The sequence below is a fragment of the Mytilus californianus genome, unplaced genomic scaffold (assembly GCF_021869535.1).
Source record: "Mytilus californianus isolate M0D057914Y unplaced genomic scaffold, xbMytCali1.0.p SCAF_13, whole genome shotgun sequence".
Taxonomy (NCBI): Eukaryota; Metazoa; Mollusca; class Bivalvia; order Mytilida; family Mytilidae; genus Mytilus; species Mytilus californianus.
The window spans coordinates 32,247,178-32,269,101 of NW_026262615.1; the positions used below are offsets into that span (position 1 = coordinate 32,247,178).

Below are 21,924 nucleotides of genomic sequence, written 5' to 3' on the forward strand. Positions count from 1 at the left end.
CTGACTGCCATTGGCGATTGCCAAATAAACGGATCACCGATGTAATAAATGGATCTTAATTATAAATTTAATACTAAACAGAAAACAGTAAACTTGCAGAAAAGATGGTATACCGCAAACAAAAGGTGCAAAGGTTTTTGTACACCATATCCGGATTTCGACAATTAATGTCTCTTCAGTGATGTTAGGAATCGAAACGGTATTTGGAAGGCCATATAATTTACCTCAATTTAGGATAGACTCTTAAATTTTGAAAGAGTCAAATTAGGATGAACGGATCATATAAACCCGAAGGCAAATATAATACAAGCCCAAACGAAAAAATATAAACAAGTCTAAATTGAAAACAACGTTCAAACCTATGATTGCGTTGGATAAAAACCGCAATTTTTATACGTGTGCATGCAAAACAAATTTCTAGGTAGAGGGGTCTAAATACAGCACAAACAACATTTTCCAAAAGACCAAATGAGTGAAAAAGTATATTTTAACAACACGCATTTGACTAGCAGGTCGAACAACTGATGTTCTTAAACCCTGCTGACTGCCATTGGCGATTGCCAAATAAACGGATCACCGATGTAATAAATGGATCTTAATTATAAATTTAATACTAAATAGAAAACAGTAAACTTGCGGAAAAGATGGTATACCGCAAACAAAAGGTGCAAAGGTTTTTGTACACCATATCCGGATTTCGACAATTAATGTCTCTTCAGTGATGTTAGGAATCGAAACGGTATTTGGAAGGCCATTTAATTTACCTCAATTTAGGATAGACTCTTAAATTTTGAAAGGGTCAAAATAGGATGAACGGATCATATAAACCCGAAGGCAAATATAATACAAGCCCAAACGAAAAAATATAAACAAGTCTAAATTGAAAACAACGTTCAAACCTATGATTGCGTTGGATAAAAACCGCAATTTTTATACGTGTGCATGCAAAACAAATTTCTAGGTAGAGGGGTCTAAATACAGCACAAACAACATTTTCCAAAAGACCAAATGAGTGAAAAAGTATATTTTAACAAAACGCATTTGACTAGCAGGTCGAACAACTGATGTTCTTAAACCCTGCTGACTGCCATTGGCGATTGCCAAATAAACGGATCACCGATGTAATAAATGGATCTTAATTATAAATTTAATACTAAACAGAAAACAGTAAACTTGCAGAAAAGATGGTATACCGCAAACAAAAGGTGCAAAGGTTTTTGTACACCATATCCGGATTTCGACAATTAATGTCTCTTCAGTGATGTTAGGAATCGAAACGGTATTTGGAAGGCCATATAATTTACCTCAATTTAGGATAGACTCTTAAATTTTGAAAGAGTCAAATTAGGATGAACGGATCATATAAACCCGAAGGCAAATATAATACAAGCCCAAACGAAAAAATATAAACAAGTCTAAATTGAAAACAACGTTCAAACCTATGATTGCGTTGGATAAAAACCGCAATTTTTATACGTGTGCATGCAAAACAAATTTCTAGGTAGAGGGGTCTAAATACAGCACAAACAACATTTTCCAAAAGACCAAATGAGTGAAAAGGTATATTTTAACAAAACGCAATTGACTAGCAGGTCGAACAAATGATGTTCTTAAACCCTGCTAACTGCCATTGGCGATTGCCAAATAAACGGATCACCGATGTAATAAATGGATCTTAATTATAAATTTAATACTAAACAGAAAACAGTAAACTTGCGGAAAAGATGGTATACCGCAAACAAAAGGTGCAAAGGTTTTTGTACACCATATCCGGATTTCGACAATTAATGTCTCTTCAGTGATGTTAGGAATCGAAACGGTATTTGGAAGGCCATATAATTCATCTCAATTTAGGACAGACTCTTAAATTTTGAAAGAGTCAAAATAGGATGAACGAATCATATAAACCCGAAGGCAAATATAAAACAAGCCCAAACGAAAAAATATAAACAAGTCTAAATTGAAAACAACGTTCAAACCTATGATTGCGTTGGATAAAAACCGCAATTTTTATACGTTTGCATGCAAAACAAATTTCTAGGTAGAGGGGTCTAAATACAGCACAAACAACATTTTCCAAAAGACCAAATGAGTGAAAAAGTATATTTTAACAAAACGCATTTGACTAGCAGGTCGAACAACTGATGTTCTTAAACCCTGCTGACTGCCATTGGCGATTGCCAAATAAACGGATCACCGATGTAATAAATGGATCTTAATTATAAATTAAATACTAAACAGAAAACAGTAAACTTGCGGAAAAGATGGTATACCGCAAACAAAAGGTGCAAAGGTTTTTGTACACCATATCCGGATTTCGACAATTAATGTCTCTTCAGTGATGTTAGGAATCGAAACGGTATTTGGAAGGCCATATAATTTACCTCAATTTAGGATAGACTCTTAAATTTTGAAAGAGTCAAATTAGGATGAACGGATCATATAAACCCGAAGGCAAATATAATACAAGCCCAAACGAAAAAATATAAACAAGTCTAAATTGAAAACAACGTTCAAACCTATGATTGCGTTGGATAAAAACCGCAATTTTTATACGTGTGCATGCAAAACAAATTTCTAGGTAGAGGGGTCTAAATACAGCACAAACAACATTTTCCAAAAGACCAAATGAGTGAAAAGGTATATTTTAACAAAACGCAATTGACTAGCAGGTCGAACAAATGATGTTCTTAAACCCTGCTAACTGCCATTGGCGATTGCCAAATAAACGGATCACCGATGTAATAAATGGATCTTAATTATAAATTTAATACTAAACAGAAAACAGTAAACTTGCGGAAAAGATGGTATACCGCAAACAAAAGGTGCAAAGGTTTTTGTACACCATATCCGGATTTCGACAATTAATGTCTCTTCAGTGATGTTAGGAATCGAAACGGTATTTGGAAGGCCATATAATTTATCTCAATTTAGGACAGACTCTTAAATTTTGAAAGAGTCAAAACAGGATGAACGGATCATATAAACCCGAAGGCAAATATAAAACAAGCCCAAACGAAAAAATATAAACAAGTCTAAATTGAAAACAACGTTCAAACCTATGATTGCGTTGGATAAAAACCGCAATTTTTATACGTGTGCATGCAAAACAAATTTCTAGGTAGAGGGGTCTAAATACAGCACAAACAACATTTTCCAAAAGACCAAAATGAGTGAAAAAGTATATTTTAACAAAACGCATTTGACTAGCAGGTCGAACAACTGATGTTCTTAAACCCTGCTGACTGCCATTGGGGATTGCCAAATAAACGGATCACCGATGTAATAAATGGATCTTAATTATAAATTTAATACTAAACAGAAAACAGTAAACTTGCGGAAAAGATGGTATACCGCAAACAAAAGGTGCAAAGGTTTTTGTACACCATATCCGGATTTCGACAATTAATGTCTCTTCAGTGATGTTAGGAATCGAAACGGTATTTGGAAGGCCATATAATTTACCTCAATTTAGGATAGACTCTTAAATTTTGAAAGAGTCAAAATAGGATGAACGGATCATATAAACCCGAAGGCAAATATAATACAAGCCCCAACGAAAAAATATAAACAAGTCTAAATTGAAAACAACGTTCAAACCTATGATTGCGTTGGATAAAAACCGCAATTTTTATACGTGTGCATGCAAAACAAATTTCTAGGTAGAGGGGTCTAAATACAGCACAAACAACATTTTCCAAAAGACCAAATGAGTGAAAAAGTATATTTTAACAAAACGCATTTGACTAGCCGGTCGAATAACTGATGTTCTTAAACCCTGCTGACTGCCATTGGCGATTGCCAAATAAACGGATCACCGATGTAATAAATGGATCTTAATTATAAATTTAATACTAAACAGAAAACAGTAAACTTGCGGAAAAGATGGTATACCGCAAACAAAAGGTGCAAAGGTTTTTGTACACCATATCCGGATTTCGATAATTAATGTCTCTTCAGTGATGTTAGGAATCGAAACGGTATTTGGAAGGCCATATAATTTACCTCAATTTAGGATAGACTCTTAAATTTTAAAACGAATCAAAATAGGATGAATGGATCATATAAACCCGAAGGCAAATATAATACAAGCCCAAACGAAAAAATATAAGCAAGTCTAAATTGAAAACAACGTTCAAACCTATGATTGCGTTGAATAAAAACCGCAATTTTTATACGTGTGCATGCAAAACAAATTTCTAGGTAGAGGGGTCTAAATACAGCACAAACAACATTTTCCAAAAGACCAAATGAGTATAAAAGTATATTTTAACAAAACGCATTTGACTAGCAGGTCGAATAACTGATGTTCTTAAACCCTGCTGACTGCCATTGGCGATTGTCAAATAAACGGATCACCGATGTAATAAATGGATCTTAATTATAAATTTAATACTAAACAGAAAACAGTAAACTTGCGGAAAAGATGGTATACCGCAAACAAAAGGTGCAAAGGTTTTTGTACACCATATCCGAATTTGGACAATTAATGTCTCTTCAGTGATGTTAGGAATCGAAACGGTATTTGGAAGGCCATATAATTTACCTCAATTTAGGATAGACTCTTAAATTTTGAAAGAGTCAAAATAGGATGAACGGATCATATAAACCCGAAGGCAAATATAATACAAGCCCAAACGAAAAAATATAAACAAGTCTAAATTGAAAACAACGTTCAAACCTATGATTGCGTTGGATAAAAACCGCAATTTTTATACGTGTGCATGCAAAACAAATTTCTAGGTAGAGGGTCTATATACAGCACAAACAACATTTTTCCAAAAGACCAAATGAGTGAAAAAGTATATTTTAACAAAACGCATTTGACTAGCAGGTCGAACAACTGATGTTCTTAAACCCTGCTGACTGCCATTGGCGATTGCCAAATAAACGGATCACCGATGTAATAAATGGATCTTAATTATAAATTTAATACTAAACAGAAAACAGTAAACTTGCGGAAAAGATGGTATACCGCAAACAAAAGGTGCAAAGGTTTTTGTACACCATATCCGGATTTCGACAAATAATGTCTCTTCAGTGATGTTAGGAATCGAATATATATATATATATATATACTTCTTCACTTTTTTGGTCTTTTGGAAAATGTTGTTTATTTATATATATATATATATATATATATATATATATATATATATATATATATATATATAAATAAACAACATTTTCCAAAAGACCAAAAAAGTGAAAAAGTATATTTAAACAAAACGCATTTGACTAGCACGTCGAACAACTGATGTTCTTAAACCCTGCTGACTGCCATAGGCGATTGGCAAATAAAGGGATCACCAGATGTAACAAAATGGATCTTAACTATAAATTTAATACCAAACAGAAAACAATAAACTTGCGGAAAAGATGGTTTACCGCAAACAAAAGGTGAAAAATTAGTACACCATATCCGGATTTCGACAATTAATGTCTCTTCAGTGATGTTAGGAATCGAAACGGTATTTGGAAGGCCATATAATTTACCTCAATTTAGGATATACTCTTGAATTTTGAAGAGTCGAAATAGGATGAACGGATCATATAAACCCAAAGGCAAAAATAATAGCGTTGGATAAATATATATATAGAATAATGATATTTTTATTTTTGATACTGACTTTATGAGCAAGACTATCAAGCGAGCCCAGTGGGCGAGCTGATATTCGAGTCAAAAAATAAAATGCCATTATTCTTTTTATCGGCAATAGGTCTTAGCTGTAAGTTTTTTGGTTGAAAATATGAAATCAAATGAAATAGTAATTAACACTATTTTTACGCGTACAAAACGTTGTGATAATTGTTCGGTTGTATAAATGAAGTCGCGTGAATTTCACTGATAAGTTGACCCAAATGGACATGAATATGTGAAGTTGCTGCACTGATACATGACGTCATTGCCTAATATTTTCGAGTAAAAAGTCCTGTCTGTGATCTTGAAAATATAAGACAGAAAGATCAAAAGGAAAATATACAAACTGCCGATTGAAACATATATTATACAGTTTACTGTTCTTTTGATAAGTTGTTTGTCTTAAAAATTTACGTACACATAAAATCTAGAAGGCCAGTGTCGATTTACTTTTCATTTGTGCGCATTTTAATCTTGCCACATATCCATAGCCTGAGCCATTGCTTTTATTTGTTTTACTTGTTCGACCATAAACAATAAGTCCAAAGGGAATATCATCCTTCTGAAAAATTTCATGCACACCTTTTGTCATTTCTACCGCCAGTATAGAGTACGTGTCGTTGTCTAAGGTGATATTTGATAGGCCTATAAAACTTATATCCGTAGATTGACTCAAAGTTATACCAGCGACCGCACTTGACTTGATTATTATTGTGATATACAGTTTCGTAATTGAATACCTGTACTTAAATTCTGAAACGACTGGAAATTTATATCTGCTTTTAAACTGATTGACACTTGGAATTGTTACCATGAATGCATCGAACTTAGTAGATTCCAATACATTACAATAGATCTGCACCTGAATTGGAGTTGACGCTTCCAATGTAAATATTTTGTAATTTTCAATTTCCACAAAGTTTCTTGGTTGGACAGTTTTATACCGTACAGATATGTTGTTGTATGTGCGTACGCGGGTTTGTTTTGATGCCAATATTCTCAAATTGCACTGAGAATCATAAAATTTTGGCACAATAAATTTGCGACCAAGTTGGTAATTTGGTAAAATCATTTCTTCCATATGGTTCCTCCAGCCGTTTCGGAGGAAACTTGTACGAACTCCAGACATAACCGCAACTGGACTTGATGCAATTATTATTGTTCCACTTAGATCATTATCATGTGATATGTAATACGTATCTAATCGATTCAAATGCGTACTCAAAATGTCATTATTTCTGTATTGTTTATTTTCATAATTGATACTTCCACCGGTCATCCGAAAATGAATTGTAATATTTGTTTCTTTAAATACCCCGACAATGCCAAAACTACTGTGTTTAGTTGGACTAATGTAATTTGGCCTTGGTGTAAATGATGCAACAATGTAGTCTTTTCCTAAGACTTGAGTAGGCAATACAAGAAATCCATCAACTTCTTTGCCAGTGAAGGTAAGACCATAAAGAGATACAGCTATATCACATTTGACGTGAATGGCATTTCGGTGTTTCCCCTGTTGGTCCATGAACACTACTGGATTGATCTTTTACGAATTCAAATTTCTGCTACCCACTTTCAATGTTGAATTGTGACTCAGTCTAGGGATGTGTATATGGCATACACCATCGGATTGTGACACCATATACAGATATAAGTATCCATCTTTGTTGTGGCTGTTTAGAAATCCAAGATGAAATTCTCTTCCAGTCGTCTCTACAAGTGACAATAGAAAATAATACCAGAAGGTTAAAGTATGATCTTCGTATAAGTTTGATTATCGTATACATTTGTACACCATCAATGTGTTCCCTATACTATTTCCCAATCATTTATGTGACATTGTCTTGTATTAACAAATTGGGGATCACATTTTGATGTTTGAAATCTGCGTCAAATTGTCATTAGTTTTTATAAAACACATAAAATACTTAACGTGAAAATAGGAAACTAGGATACAAAAAAAAATAAAAAAAAGAATACATGTACGTGGATGGGCGATACCATCGAGTTTAAACAATTTTGTAAGCAAACACAGAATGCAGAATGTCAATAAAATGATTTATGTCCTTTAGCATATAACTTGCGGATAACCAAATTGCACCCATTTTGACAGTTTTTTTCACGTACGTTTATTTGTGATTCAGAAAAATGTTTCCATTCTGTATTTATTTTGTAGATGTATCACTATATAGTTCTACCAATTTGATTTTTGAATCCATATTGAATCATAGAAAAATGGGTTTGAACCGACTTCCAAACGACCCATGATTCAGTAATGAAAGTACCCAAATTGCATCCATGATTTAATTCACGTCCGTAATAATAGAATAATTTATGTTTTGTTTTATTTGTCCAAATATTTATAACAATATCTGAATATTCCATGCTTACTATTTATTTTTTAAAAAATGGATGCCTGTGACATATTCTAATTGCTGATTTTTAAAAGTTGACCTTGGTGGACGTCGCATGGCGACGTTTCCGTAGATTTTACTTTTCCTCTGAATACTTCATATGTTGGTACATACTGTGGCCGTTTTGTCTATGTTTAGATATATTGAGCTATGTTAAATGACGTGCATAATGTTAAATCATAAAAATACAAATATCTTAGTCTCTAAGAAAACGTCCGAAAGATTTCCAAAGCTATTTTTGCTAAATGGGTGCAATCTGGGTACTCGGTTCAATATGAGTACTGTTACGTTATACGGGTGTTCAATAAATACTGTGGCAAATAAATACATGCAACAAACCTTTAGCATGGTATTTGCGCTAAATTGTTTCTCTATTTGTCATAAGATTTAATCACGATACCGTATATTTTTTAACACACCTTTTTTTTTATAAAGTATACTATTTTGTTGAGACATTTTCTTAAAAGTGCGAGTAAAAATAACCATTGGTTTTAAATGTTCATTTCAGTTACATTTATATCAAAACAAATATTTTATATAATTCTATTGTCTTTAGAAAAGGCAAACAGAAACCGATTTTCATATCTTTTGGTGAATTTCTTTTCGTGATAACTATTTTGATTGAAGAAAAAAGTGAATATTTGAATTCATGGATTTGGATTTTATACAAAAAAAGTTTTTTTTTAATTAATATTCAACTATAGTTTATTTATACTGACGGAATACACAAATATTTGTACCCAAAAATAAATAATGAATCCTGAATTTACGGAACAATTTCTGTATTTCCGGTATTAATTAATGTACATAAATAAATATATTTAACTAAATAGTTCGCCGTACGAAACATCTAGTTGGTGACATGCTTATTTGGCCGGTTGCATAATTGAACATAACTTGAAGCGTTTCCTTTTTACGGATATACGTTACCTAATAAAAAAAAGAAAAAAAAACTGTCAACCAGAAAATGAATCGACAGCGTGGTAGAAATTAATGCATCACAGCAATTTTGAAAAATCCTTGAAAGAGTAGAACACAAATTTAAAGAATTACTAGACATTTAAAAGACTAGATGACTTAAACTGAGAGTTTTAGAAAATAATTAAATTTTGTAAACATATAAATTCAATATTAAATATAAATTTAAATAAACATAGTGAATAATTGCCATGGCAAAACATAAAATCCATTATAAAATTATTAATAGCATTAACATCGACTATGTGAGTTCAAAAATGCGCTTTAATAAGAAAAAAATCAGGTTCTGAAAATTAATAATATAACTGCCTTTATCTAGATAGTACATAGTTTGAAATTTCGTTGTTTAATTGGAACTCAATATTATAGTTATTATTTGTTTGTAATAACATAAGCAACACGACGGGTGCCACATGTGGAGCAGGATCTGCTTACAATTCCGGAGCTCCTGAGATCACCCCCAGTTTTTGGCGGGGTTTGTGTTGCTTAGTCTTTAGTTTTCTATGTTGTGTCATCTGTACTATTATTTGTCTGTTTGTCTTTTTATTTTTAGCCATGGCGTTGTCAGTTTGTTTTCGATCTGTGAGTTTGACCGTCCCTCTGGTATCTTTCGTCTCTCTTGTATCATTCTTGTTATTAATTTGATCATTATTATTAGTATTAGTAGTAGTAAAATAGGAAGTAGTAGTTACAGTATTTGTCTGTAAAAAATATAAAAAGCTTACCATATCTATCATCAACTTGAACTGTAGTTTCTGCTAAATTTTGCTTCCTCTGCTTTATTAATTCTTCCTTCGCTGTCATTAACGAAAGGTCGTGTAATGTAACATTTCGTATACAATCCATTGTAGAGTTTCCTTCCAAAGTTTCTAAAACGATGTTTTGTATCAGGTCTCTTAAATTGGTCTGTATCATTCCAGACATAAGTGTTTTAATAATTTTCTATTAATCTTAGACGTATCCAGCATATCAACCAGTGGGGCACCACCATCATCTATCAATGGTATTGATAAATCAGTGTCATCTACTTTTATTTCTTTCTCTGAGAACGTTATAACTTCATTTTGCAAAACTGAAAACAATATAACAGTTAACACAAAATTCATTTTGGATTGTTTCTCACACACAAATCTACTACAGACTACACGTTTCTCTTCATCTTAATTCAGTAATTTGTGTATGAATTATTTTGCAAACGAAGGACTCTTTTAAAATTAATTGGCTTTTGAAATACCAAGTATGATACTGTGGAGTATCACTAATTAACCGTATTGAGTGAATTTATTATAAAAGACAGTTAATGAGCTGACGGTTCAATTATTATACAACATTGCATTTGACTTTAAGTAGGAAAAGTAACTTAGGACTAGCATGTATCAAACTTCTTTAAGACTTGCATCCTGTTTCACTAAGTTTCATCTGTTGAATATAACTTTTGGTTATTTTTACAATATTATTATCATATGAATGCTGATATATGCACTTCTGCTTGAGTTTCATTGAACCCTTCCGCGGCACATGTTGATCTAAGCTGAGTCGATACTCTCCATGATTTTACGTTTTACTGTGCGAAAACATCTTTTCCCAAATACATCTTTATAATTGCTTTATCTATTTTCTCTATCCATGTATTGTCTACAAATTTGAATAAGAATTGCCTGTTACTTTTCTTAAAAAGGATATGTGGTAAGATTGCTAATGACTCAACAATCCATCAGAAACCAAAGGGCGTGGATTAAACGGAACTACTGAATTCCGACTGACCTTCATTAACAATACCAATATGGTATAACGGCAGGTAAGCCATAAAAGGGTCCGACATGAAAAATTAAAAAAAAAAATCATACTAGTAAATCAAACGGCTTTATTAATGAAAAAAAAGAACGAAAAAAAAATATATAGCCAGCAACCAACGACAACCACTGAAGTCAGAAATCTGACCTAGGACAGGGATATTAGGAATGTCATGATGTTGAACGTGTAATAAGGACCTTTTTGAGGACATCGATATTAGGCCTTTATTTTTGCGGTAATTCGGGATCGGGCCTTTATTTTCGCGGGAATTCGGGATTTACACTTATCGGGCCTCGGGAATTAATGATTAATTTTCAGGATCCGGGAAATAATGCTTTATTTTGTCGGGAAATCGGGATGACGGCCCTCTGTAAATAACCGCCAGTCTTCTCTTAACCAGGAACAGTGGTTACATCGTCATTTGCTTGTAAAAAAACCTCAGCCTAAAGAGAATAACCATATACAAGCTAAGGTCATCGATAAGCTTATGTGAATCTAATATAAATGATATTGATAATGACACTGAGCAGTATTTTTTTATTATTTAAGTTTAACGTTAACAAAATCTGAATGTCTAAGGGATATAATTCTACATCCAAAATAATTTAACTGTGCCTATAGTTTTCATTATTTGCTTATGACACCCGCCATGGTATGTCAGCTTTTTTTGGAAATTGTATGCGATAATTTATCATATTATAGCAGATTTACATATGTTTCTGGTCTTTATCTTGATATCAGGAAATTCCAAAACCGTCCTAATATTCTCTATCTTAAAACTTTACCAGATTCAAAAGTTTGCAGTGAAAACACTTCAAAAGACAAAATATAAAACTAATTCATAGAAAACCGGAAAAGCAACGTATAGCCTTTTAACAAAAAAAATATAAAAACAGGGGTAGACTCGGGTGTTTAGAATGGACTCACAGTTTCTGCTTAATTCGCCTTCTGAATACTAGTCATGTTCCTCTTTACATTCAATACTCCGACATGCGCATCGCATTTTTGTCAACAATTACCAAGGTATCAATGTTATGTGAATGTTTAAAAAATCAAAATTTGCACAACAGTATTTAAAAATGAATACAAACAATTCATTTCAATTTAATTCAATATTTTATTAAAGTCTCCTCTCTCAACAAGTACAATATATATATAAATAGTAAAACAATACCACATATTTTGAGAGTCATTCTATACAGAATTGTAAGAGATATTTAACATGCATAGATAAACTATATCATACATTATAAAATGAAGTACTATTTATACATATATAAAATGTCTGCGTCTTCTAAAAGTTAGATAGGAGGCTTTGACAAACACAAACGTATCATATACAGGTATACCTATAAATAGACTTATTAAGAAAGGATATAGTTACGATACTGTTGTCAGGTCATTAAAGATTGCATATTTTGGCGTTAATATTGATTCACTTATAGGATCTTTGCATCGGCACTAAACACATTTATTTAAAAACCAGTTGTTGGCATGACACGGGTTATGTTCTTCTCATATATGTTATGATGGTACGATACTAAACCCCTAACGGGAAGGATTGTGCCTGATATTCATATGATGAAGACATAATCTTTCAATCAGTTTAATTGAAGGCTGGAGCTGGCATGTCAGTTAACTGCTAGTAGTCTGATGTTATTTATGTATTATTGTCATTTTGTTTATTTTCTTTGGTTACATCTTCTGACATCAGACTCGGACTTCTCTTGAACTGAATTTTAATGTGCGTATTGTTATGCGTTTACTTTTCTACATTGGCTAGAGGTATAGGGGGAGGGTTGAGATCTCATAAACATGTTTAACCCCGCCGCATTTTTGCGCCTGTCCCAAGTCAGGAGCCTCTAGCCTTTGTTAGTCTTGTATTATTTTTAATTTTAGTTTCTTGTGTACAATTTGGAGTTTAGTATGGCGTTCATTATCACTGAACTAGTATATATATTTGTTTAGGGGCCAGCTGAAGGACGACTCCGGGTGCGGGAATTTCTCGCTGCATTGAAGACCTGTTGGTGACCTTCTGCTGTTGTCTGTTCTATTGTCGGGTTGTTGTCTCTTTGACACATTCCCCATTTCCATTCTCAATTTTATAAGCGTTTTAAAAGATCAATAATCTACGAGGAAACTCAAACCATGTATTTCCGACTTCATAATTTGACTAGTAATTTTATATTGGTTACAGAAATTTAGAAGAACTGGACGACACAATGAACAGAGTGATAAGGCTTTTATTGCTTAGGCTATGAGGGCAAAGGACCACAATTTTATGAACTTATTTTGGTTATCATAAATACAGTCCCATTTGATTATAGTGTAAGTTTTCTTTTTGTTATTTCTCGTGATCATTAATTTATAAATATGTATGGGGATGAAATGAGAAAATGAGACGAACTAATTTTTTGAATATATTATTTCATCTGTTCAATTTGAATGAGTGATTAGGCCAGGTAAAAAAACGTTAACTTTTTCGGAACATCTGTCCATACCAGAGAGGATGTGTACTGGCTTAATCTATCAGTGTCATTTTACCTAAATTTTAGATATATTTTCGGACTTTGTAGTTTTTATATCTAATGTTAGCTAGTGGTCTGTTCTTTCTTTGTTGCAAATCTCACATCAATCTGAAATAGAAATATATACATTTTTTATCTAATCATTTAAACATATATTCTGGTGTTTTCAAGTAAAATTATTATTTGAAAGATTCTAGGAGAGACAGTAGATGCTTTGTGTAAAAACGGTGTTAATGTCATGATGCTACAAAGTGTACCTTCGAATTATTTTGCGAACCAGTGATGTTCAAATGATCAGATATATTGCTCTTGAATGAGAACGAACAATATGCAGCCCAAGTAAAACTCCTTGTAGAAAGAAGCAAAGGAATAGGTAAATGTCATTTTATGCAATGAGATCGACTGACATCTATCTTCCTATAGCGAGAAATCAGATAAACGACCGTCCCCAGAAAATAGAAATTCAATGATAAGCACACACGATACGTGCTTTTCTATCATTAAAAAAAATGGTGTAAACATATCACGCTTACAAAAGCGTAAACACATAGCAAAACGGAAAAAAAACAAATCAAAAACAAAAGACCCTACATTACCTTGTATAAAAACCTGCTCATAAAAAAGGTGGGCCTAGCTTTAGGTTGGATAAAAATAAAATACTGTGTGTCATAACTCCATATACAAATTTTCCGAATTCGTGTTTTAAATTCTATAAAAAATAAAATCTCTAGCTTCTTCTTATTTTGCTCCGCTAAGTCATTACAAACAAATGACGAGAGAACGTTTCCCAATATGATAAGGAATTAGGATTTAGGAAATACTTACGTTTTTTTACATATATACCTATGCCTTGTTAAACAGTTGTCATCATTCCATTCAAAATCATGTTTGTTATATATTTGCAGACAATTCTCGTTTCCGTTCATATTATTTGGTTCTTGTGAAGTACGTGTAAACCAATTAGTAACTGAGAACTTCTGTCCACTACTTGTCCATACCCACACACCCTCTATGGCCCGATCTGATCCATCAAGCCAAAAAGCTGAAACATATTTGAAAAATCTAGAAAGAAGTTTTTTCTATATTTAATTTACAACCTTCCTTTTAATATTATTTGTTTTGACAATTAACAATCGTATATTTTTGTAATCTATATTTTGTATATATTGATTATACATGTACCTATATGTTGTAAAACATTTGTTTAATAAAGAATTAATTATTGAATTATATGATTACCTTAAATAACTGAAATTTGTTTAAATGAAGAAATCGTATTCATCAACTGATTATTCAATATGAAAACGTCTCATTAAAGTCGTGACAATCCGAAACACTGGCTACTATGTGTACAGTACACAAAAGAATTAACAATACACCAGCTTTGGTACCAAACTACTGATAGTGATATCATCATACAATAACGACTACCCAGTGCAAGACATCTTATTCTTGAAGATGTGCGATAATTCTCAACTAGAGGACTGCACTGTATTTGGGAAGAAGAAGAACAACAACAACAACAACAACAACAACAACAACAACAACAACAACAACAAACAAAAGGCGTAAAAACGAAGAAAGTATGAAAAAGGAAATGTTCATGTTCTGTCTAGAATAAAAACAAATGGGATGTTGATTGCTTGGCAACCCATCAGAGAACAATAACGGAATATGTAGACGAGTATAAGGAACTGTACGACCTCCATCAATGAGAAATGCTCCGGCTTGAAAATAAAGAAAACAATTCAAACGAGAAAACAAATACAAAAAACAATAACTAACTACAACCACAGCATCACAAGCTACTGATTTGAGACAAACACTTACTTAATCAGGAGGGGGTTTAGAGGTATATAAACGCTCGATCATCCTTTTCCTTTGGACAAAACGTAATATCAAACTATTAAAATTAGTTTGAAGCCATTGTCTATTCAGATAGTTACAAACCATGCATATATGTACACAGTCATTTTTGATAGTCTTAAAACGCCATAAACAGTCCTAGAAATATTGACCTTGTGCAATCTAACAATATATCGTAGGACAAAAAGTGTCCGTAAATGTATAGTCATACATATTTAGTTATATTCTGATTTGTGAAATAAAATCACATTCAATGTTAGCATAGATAAAAAATATGTTCAAAGATTTGTTTACATGATTGAAAGGGTACCCTCTTAGAATAAGTGAAATCAAGGAATCAATAAATTTGAAACATATCAAATAGAAAAGTGACAAGATTTTGAGGTAGCACCAATGTTACACTATTTTCACTAAACATTATTACATGATTCAAATGTAACAACATTCACGTTATTGTTGTTCTTGCAAAACACTTAAACAATTATGCATATGCAGTTAAACAGGTATTTCAGAGCATGTTTAACGATAGAATTTTATTTCACTCTTGAAAGATAGTTTTATTAACGTCTATAGATTACATAATTTGACAGAAATGAATAAGTACACGGAATGGTGTTACATATAAATAGGCTCAACAATTACCATAAACAATATGTCAATGAAAATAATGGAAGAAACAAAGTTTGAAAAATGGACTTTATTTAAGCTTTATCCTTATCAGAAAATCGAGGTCATGATCTTATATGACTTTGAATTATAAACCCTTATTGATAGGCAAAATATTTCAGTCTTATAACGTAGACAACTTCTTCGGATTCCAATACATACTTTTTTGAAACTTTTTCGCATTTGTTCTAAGAAAATTAATCTCACTCATTGATGTTGCGTCTGTCAGCATGCTATTTTGCATTTTACAAGCTTTCTAAAATAAAATAAAAACTAAAGTACACAAAAGGTAAAATAATAGATCAGATCAAACGACTATACAGTTATCTAGAGACGGCAATAACCTGTCGCTGGTGAGTTAGGACACCGATACATCGTATCAGTCAACAAATTTGTGACGGTGACCGTAAAGCTTATTTAGTGACGATTCCAGTCGTTCTTCCTCATATATCTGTTGGGAGCAAACCCTGTTAACGAAGTCCATATAGTATAAATGTACAGTAGCATACTGTTTTAATTGAGATAATTATATAAACGCCATAGGACGTAGCAGATAGCATGTTACTGTTTATAAATGAGTATTTTACAATAAGAAAGTTGAAATCATCGTGTTTGTCAGAAATTCTAGTTTAAAGAAATGAATACTTTCTTTTTCCTAACCATACATTTTATCTATTTTTTTTTTTGCTGTCCTGACATAATTTAAATTGATTTCTCTTTAAGAAACTTTTAATTTCATACTTTTCAGACCATTGGGAATTGATGAATGTTTTTGTTTAACCTTAAGCACTCTGCTTACGATTGTGTTACATTGACGATAGCAGCTATAACTAATTTTAAGTTGTTTATAATCAACTGAAATAAAGATTTGTTTACCTTAGGCTTCAACATAAGGGTATTTGAGTCAGAGTTAAACAAATAAAGGAAAGGGAACCAGTCTATGTTTTACCTTTGCATCATTCCAATTTTTATCAAGACTGCTGAAGTAGTAACAGTTGTTATCATGCATCTTCCAACCATTGTCACAGGACGGTTTAACTGAAAACAAACATTTCATAAACAAACAAAAAATGCACTTGCATTAATCGCAAGAGGTAAAAACTATCTCTCTATAACCACAATGTAACTGAAAAATTGTTTTTAGGTATATAAAATACTACCAAATGGTTACATGTACGTTAATATTACCGCATTTAAAACGATGATAACGACATCTTCTAGAAATTAAGCAAGACAAACAAACGCACCTTGACATCCCTGGTTTTCAGTAGAGGTTATATAGCTTACCTATGTTTTATGAGTAATATGTTATTGCTGTTGTAATTCTGTTTGTCTTCATTATTGTTTTACCTTGTGTTTTCTGTGTATCTGATATTATAATTGTGTTTGCCGACGTGATATCGTCATTGCTTTTCGTGTTTAATTTTAGAAGAAAAACGGATAGTCTTGAAGTAAGCACTATAGGTCATGCTCTGTTTAATGTTTAATGTGTTCTAACCACTAACATCGGGAAACAGATGTCAAATATGTGTGATATGACCTTTATTAATTTATAATAAATTTCTTTTACACCATGACATGTGTGTAACATTAACACGATTAGCGCTTGTTAAGTTTTGAGTGTTATAAATTTGTTATCCCTATTTTAAGCAATCATTTATTTGTAAAAGCTCAATGCAAACGTTTTAATGCATGAAATATGTAATATTTTAAAACGTTAATAACCTTGACACTGGTTTCCATTATATCCAGTCGGACATACACAAACGTAAATACTTCCAGTAGGTGTGCATGTTCCACCATTTACACAGGGTGAACTGCTGCATGGTGTGACTGGAAAAAAAATAGCATATATATATACAAACATATTGTCATAAATAGAGGCAACAGTAGAAACCGGTGTTCAAAGTCATACATCGATTGAGAGAAAACAAATCCGGGTTACAAACCAAAACTGAGGGAAACACATCAACCATAAGAGGAAAACTGAAGTGCAGCAAACACCAAATAATAAACTCCTGTTTATCTGATATTATAATTTTGTTTTGCAGACGTGATATCGTCATTGCTTTTCGTGTTTAGTTTCAGAAGAAAAAACGGATAGTCTTGAAGTAAGCAGTATCGGTCATGCAATGTTTAATGTTAAATGTGTTCTAACCACACACACGGGGTTCCAGATGTCAAATATGTGTGATATGACCTTTATTAATTCAAAATAAACTTCTTTTACGCTATGACATGTGTGTACAACTAAAATTATTAGGTCTTGTTTAGTTTTGTTTCTTTATAGATTTGTCATTCCTTTTTATGCAATCTTTTATTTGTAAAAGCTCAATGCAAACGTGTTAATGCATGAAATATGTAATATTTTAAAACGTTTATAACCTTGACACTGGTTTCCATCATATCCAGTCGGACATACACAAACGTAAATACTTCCGGTAGGTGTGCATGTTCCACCATTTACACAGGGTGAACTGCTGCATGGTGTGACTGGAAAAAAGATAGCATATATATACAAACATATTGTCATAAATAGAGGCAACAGTAGTATACCGGTGTTCAAAAGTCATACATCGATTGAGAGAAAACAAATCCGGGTTACAAACCAAAACAGAGGGAAACACATCAACCATAAGAGGAAAACTGAAGTGCAACAAACACCAATATAATAAACTCCTGTTTATCTGATATTATAATTGTATTTGCCGACGTGATGTCGTCATTGCATTTCGTGTTTAGTTTCAGAAGAAAAACGAATAGTCTTGAAGTAAGCAGTATCGGTCATGCAATGTTTATTGTTAAATGTGTTCTTACCACAAACATCGTGTTCCAGATGTCAAACATGTGTGATATGACCTTTATTAATTCAAAATAAACTTCTCTTACGCTATGACATGTGTGTTCAACTAAAATTATTAAGGCTTGTTTAGTTTAGTTTTTTTTTTGTATAGATTTGTCATCCCTTTTTATGCAATCTTTTATTTGTAAAAGCTCAATGCAAACTTATTAATGCATGAAATATGTAATATTTTAAAACGTTAATAACCTTGACACTGGTTTCCATTATATCCAGTCGGACATACACAAACGTAAATACTTCCGGTAGGTGTGCATGTTCCACCATTCACACAGGGTGAACTGCTGCATGGTGTGACTGGAAAAAAGATAGCATATATATACAAACATATTGTCATAAATAGAGGCAACAGTAGTATACCGGTGTTCAAAAGTCATACATCGATTGAGAGAAAACAAATCCGGGTTACAAACCAAAACAGAGGGAAACACATCAACTATAAGAGGAAAACTGAAGTGCAACAAACACCAATATAATAAACTCCTGTTTATCTGATATTATAATTGTATTTGCCGACGTGATGTCGTCATTGCTTTTCGTGTTTAGTTTCAGAAGAAAAACGAATAGTCTTGAAGTAAGCAGTATCGGTCATGCAATGTTTATTGTTAAATGTGTTCTTACCACAAACATCGTGTTCCAGATGTCAAACATGTGTGATATGACCTTTATTAATTCAAAATAAACTTCTCTTACGCTATGACATGTGTGTTCAACTAAAATTATTAAGGCTTGTTTAGTTTAGTTTTTTTTTTGTATAGATTTGTCATCCCTTTTTATGCAATCTTTTATTTGTAAAAGCTCAATGCAAACTTATTAATGCATGAAATATGTAATATTTTAAAACGTTAATAACCTTGACACTGGTTTCCATTATATCCAGTCGGACATAAACAAACGTAAATACTTCCGGTAGGTGTGCATGTTCCACCATTTACACAAGGTGAACTGCTGCATGGTGTGACTAAAAAGAAATTAGCATATATATATACAAACATAATGTCATAACACCAAGAAGAGATCTAAAAAGAAAGTCTAAATTGAAAACAACGTTCAAACCTATGATTGCGTTGGAAAAAAACCGCAATTATTATACGTGTGTATGCAAAACAATTTCTTGGTAGAGGGGTCTAAATACAGCACAAACAACATTTTCCAAAAGACCAAAAAAGTGAAAAAGTATATTTTAACAAAACGCATTTGACTAGCAGGTCGAACAACGGATGTGCTTAAACCCTGCTGACTGCCATTTGCAATTGCCAAATAAACGGTTCACCAGATGTAACAAAATGGATCCTAACCATTAATTTAATACCAAACAGAAAACAATAAACTTGCGGAAAAGATGATATACCGCAAACAAAAGGTGTAAAAATTAGTACACCATATCCGGATTTCGACATGTAATGTCGTCAGTGATGTTAGGAATCGAAACGGTATTTGGAAGGCCATATAATTTACTTCAATTTAGGATAGACTCTTGAATTTTGAAGAGTCGAAATAGGATGAACGGATCATATAGACCCGAAGGCAAATATAATACAAGCCCAAACGGAAAAAATATAAACAAGTTTAAATTAAAAACAACGTTCAAACCTATGATTGCGTTGGATAAAAACCGCAATTTTTACACATGTGCATGCAAATTTCTTGGTAGAGGGGTCTAAATACAGCACAAACAACATTTTCCAAAAGACCAAAAAAGTGTATATATATACGTATTTGCGCCTGGCTTTCGGTCTACAATAAAAGCGAAAGATTTCGAAAGCCTATTAAAGTCAAAAACAAACTGACAATGTGATGGCAAAAACGACAAACGATCAAAAGACAAAAAGCAGTACACAAAACACAACTTAAAACACTAAAGCCTGAGCAACAAAAACCTCACCAAAAATCGAGGTAGTATTTTCTTTGTACTCGTTGTACAAAAATTTGCCTCGAAACACTTAAACAGAGATTTTGGATAGTTGATTTCTAAGTCTGAATTCGATCATAGTACTAAACAATTGTTTGACTGAGAGGCCTGTGATTTTTCAATAGAAAGAAAAACCCAAGGTGAAAGGACATAAGATATGTCAACGATTCGTTTGTAGCGAAACATAATTCAGAAATGGGCGTTAAATCCAAGATACACCTTAAAAGAATATTATGATGTTTGCTGAATAAAAGAAAACAAACATTTTGGGGAGTTTCCATGGTTGAATTCTTGAAGCTGATTAATATTAAATTATCTGTGTATTATCCAGGTCATTCCATTTTTTACCATTTCATTTATTCTATTTTCACCTGAAATATGCAGAAAACTTTTCCCCACTGTAGGTTAAACAAACAATCAACAATCACAATTCCGCGCATATATACATGTAGAGACATTCAAAACTAGGTAATCCATCAGAAGGAGTTAATTCATGGTATTTTCATTTGAAGGGTATGCAGTCAGGAATAAAAACTAAACATTGATGGTTGACATAAATTGTACTAATTTCTTTATCATACAGCTAAAAGCTCTTGATGATTGCAATTATAAATAGTTTTCAGGGAGTATGTTCGTCAGGTAGGAATGTCTACATTATTAGAAAGAATGTCTGTCAGAATATACATGTATATAATATGTTTTCCGTCTGATTTGTGCCATCTTTTATCAGCATACAATGCATATGAATCAACAAATAACTAAAACGTTCATAATCCGTTACGCGTGACTGAATTTCAACGTATCCAGTCGGACATGAAAAATTGATATGAACACCATACTGTCTGTGTTAAAACACAATCAGTCCGATCGAATTCATAATACAATCATGCATTGTTGCACTGTATCTTAATATAAAACAGAATACTCTATAGTTACCTTACTACTGCAATCATTTTTACTTTAGGCAGACGTTATATCGAAAACAAAAATAAGATACTGGTTGTTGCCAAAAAAAAATACCTGTTACCTCGGTGTTATCTATAAATAAACATTTACATGTTCAATATTTTGGTTGTCATATATTTGGTAAAATAAATGGAGCATTTTTGTTGGCAAGTAAAACTTAGATATTGGTAAAACAAATGTTCCGAAAGCATGGTAAGGTAGCATAAACAATCTGAGTAATAACTTCTTTTACAAACTATTAAGTTCAAATTTAAATGTGAAAATTATACAAAAAAGAAAGTTGACTCCAAAAATAATAA

At 32.5% G+C, this 21,924-nt stretch overlaps 1 protein-coding gene across 7 annotated transcripts in view; it reads right to left on the reverse strand.

Moving 5' to 3' along the window:
* Positions 1-12,936: 12,936 nt before the first annotated feature.
* Positions 12,937-21,924, reverse strand: part of LOC127723515 (neurocan core protein-like) — a 49,744-nt gene continuing 40,756 nt past the window's right edge. The window contains exons 2-9 of one of the 7 annotated variants that reach the window (XM_052230149.1): positions 19,601-19,708; positions 18,937-19,044; positions 18,273-18,380; positions 17,613-17,720; positions 16,837-16,925; positions 16,050-16,143; positions 14,181-14,397; positions 12,937-13,463 (exon numbers count right to left, since the gene is read on the reverse strand). In XM_052230149.1, coding sequence (XP_052086109.1) covers positions 13,454-13,463; positions 14,181-14,397; positions 16,050-16,143; positions 16,837-16,925; positions 17,613-17,720; positions 18,273-18,380; positions 18,937-19,044; positions 19,601-19,708 — 842 coding nt within the window. In that variant the 3' untranslated portion in view covers positions 12,937-13,453. The remainder of the gene's footprint in view (positions 13,464-14,180; positions 14,398-16,049; positions 16,144-16,836; positions 16,926-17,612; positions 17,721-18,272; positions 18,381-18,936; positions 19,045-19,600; positions 19,709-21,924) is intronic. The other 6 variants (XM_052230150.1, XM_052230151.1, XM_052230152.1 and 3 more) reach the window with 6 other exon arrangements.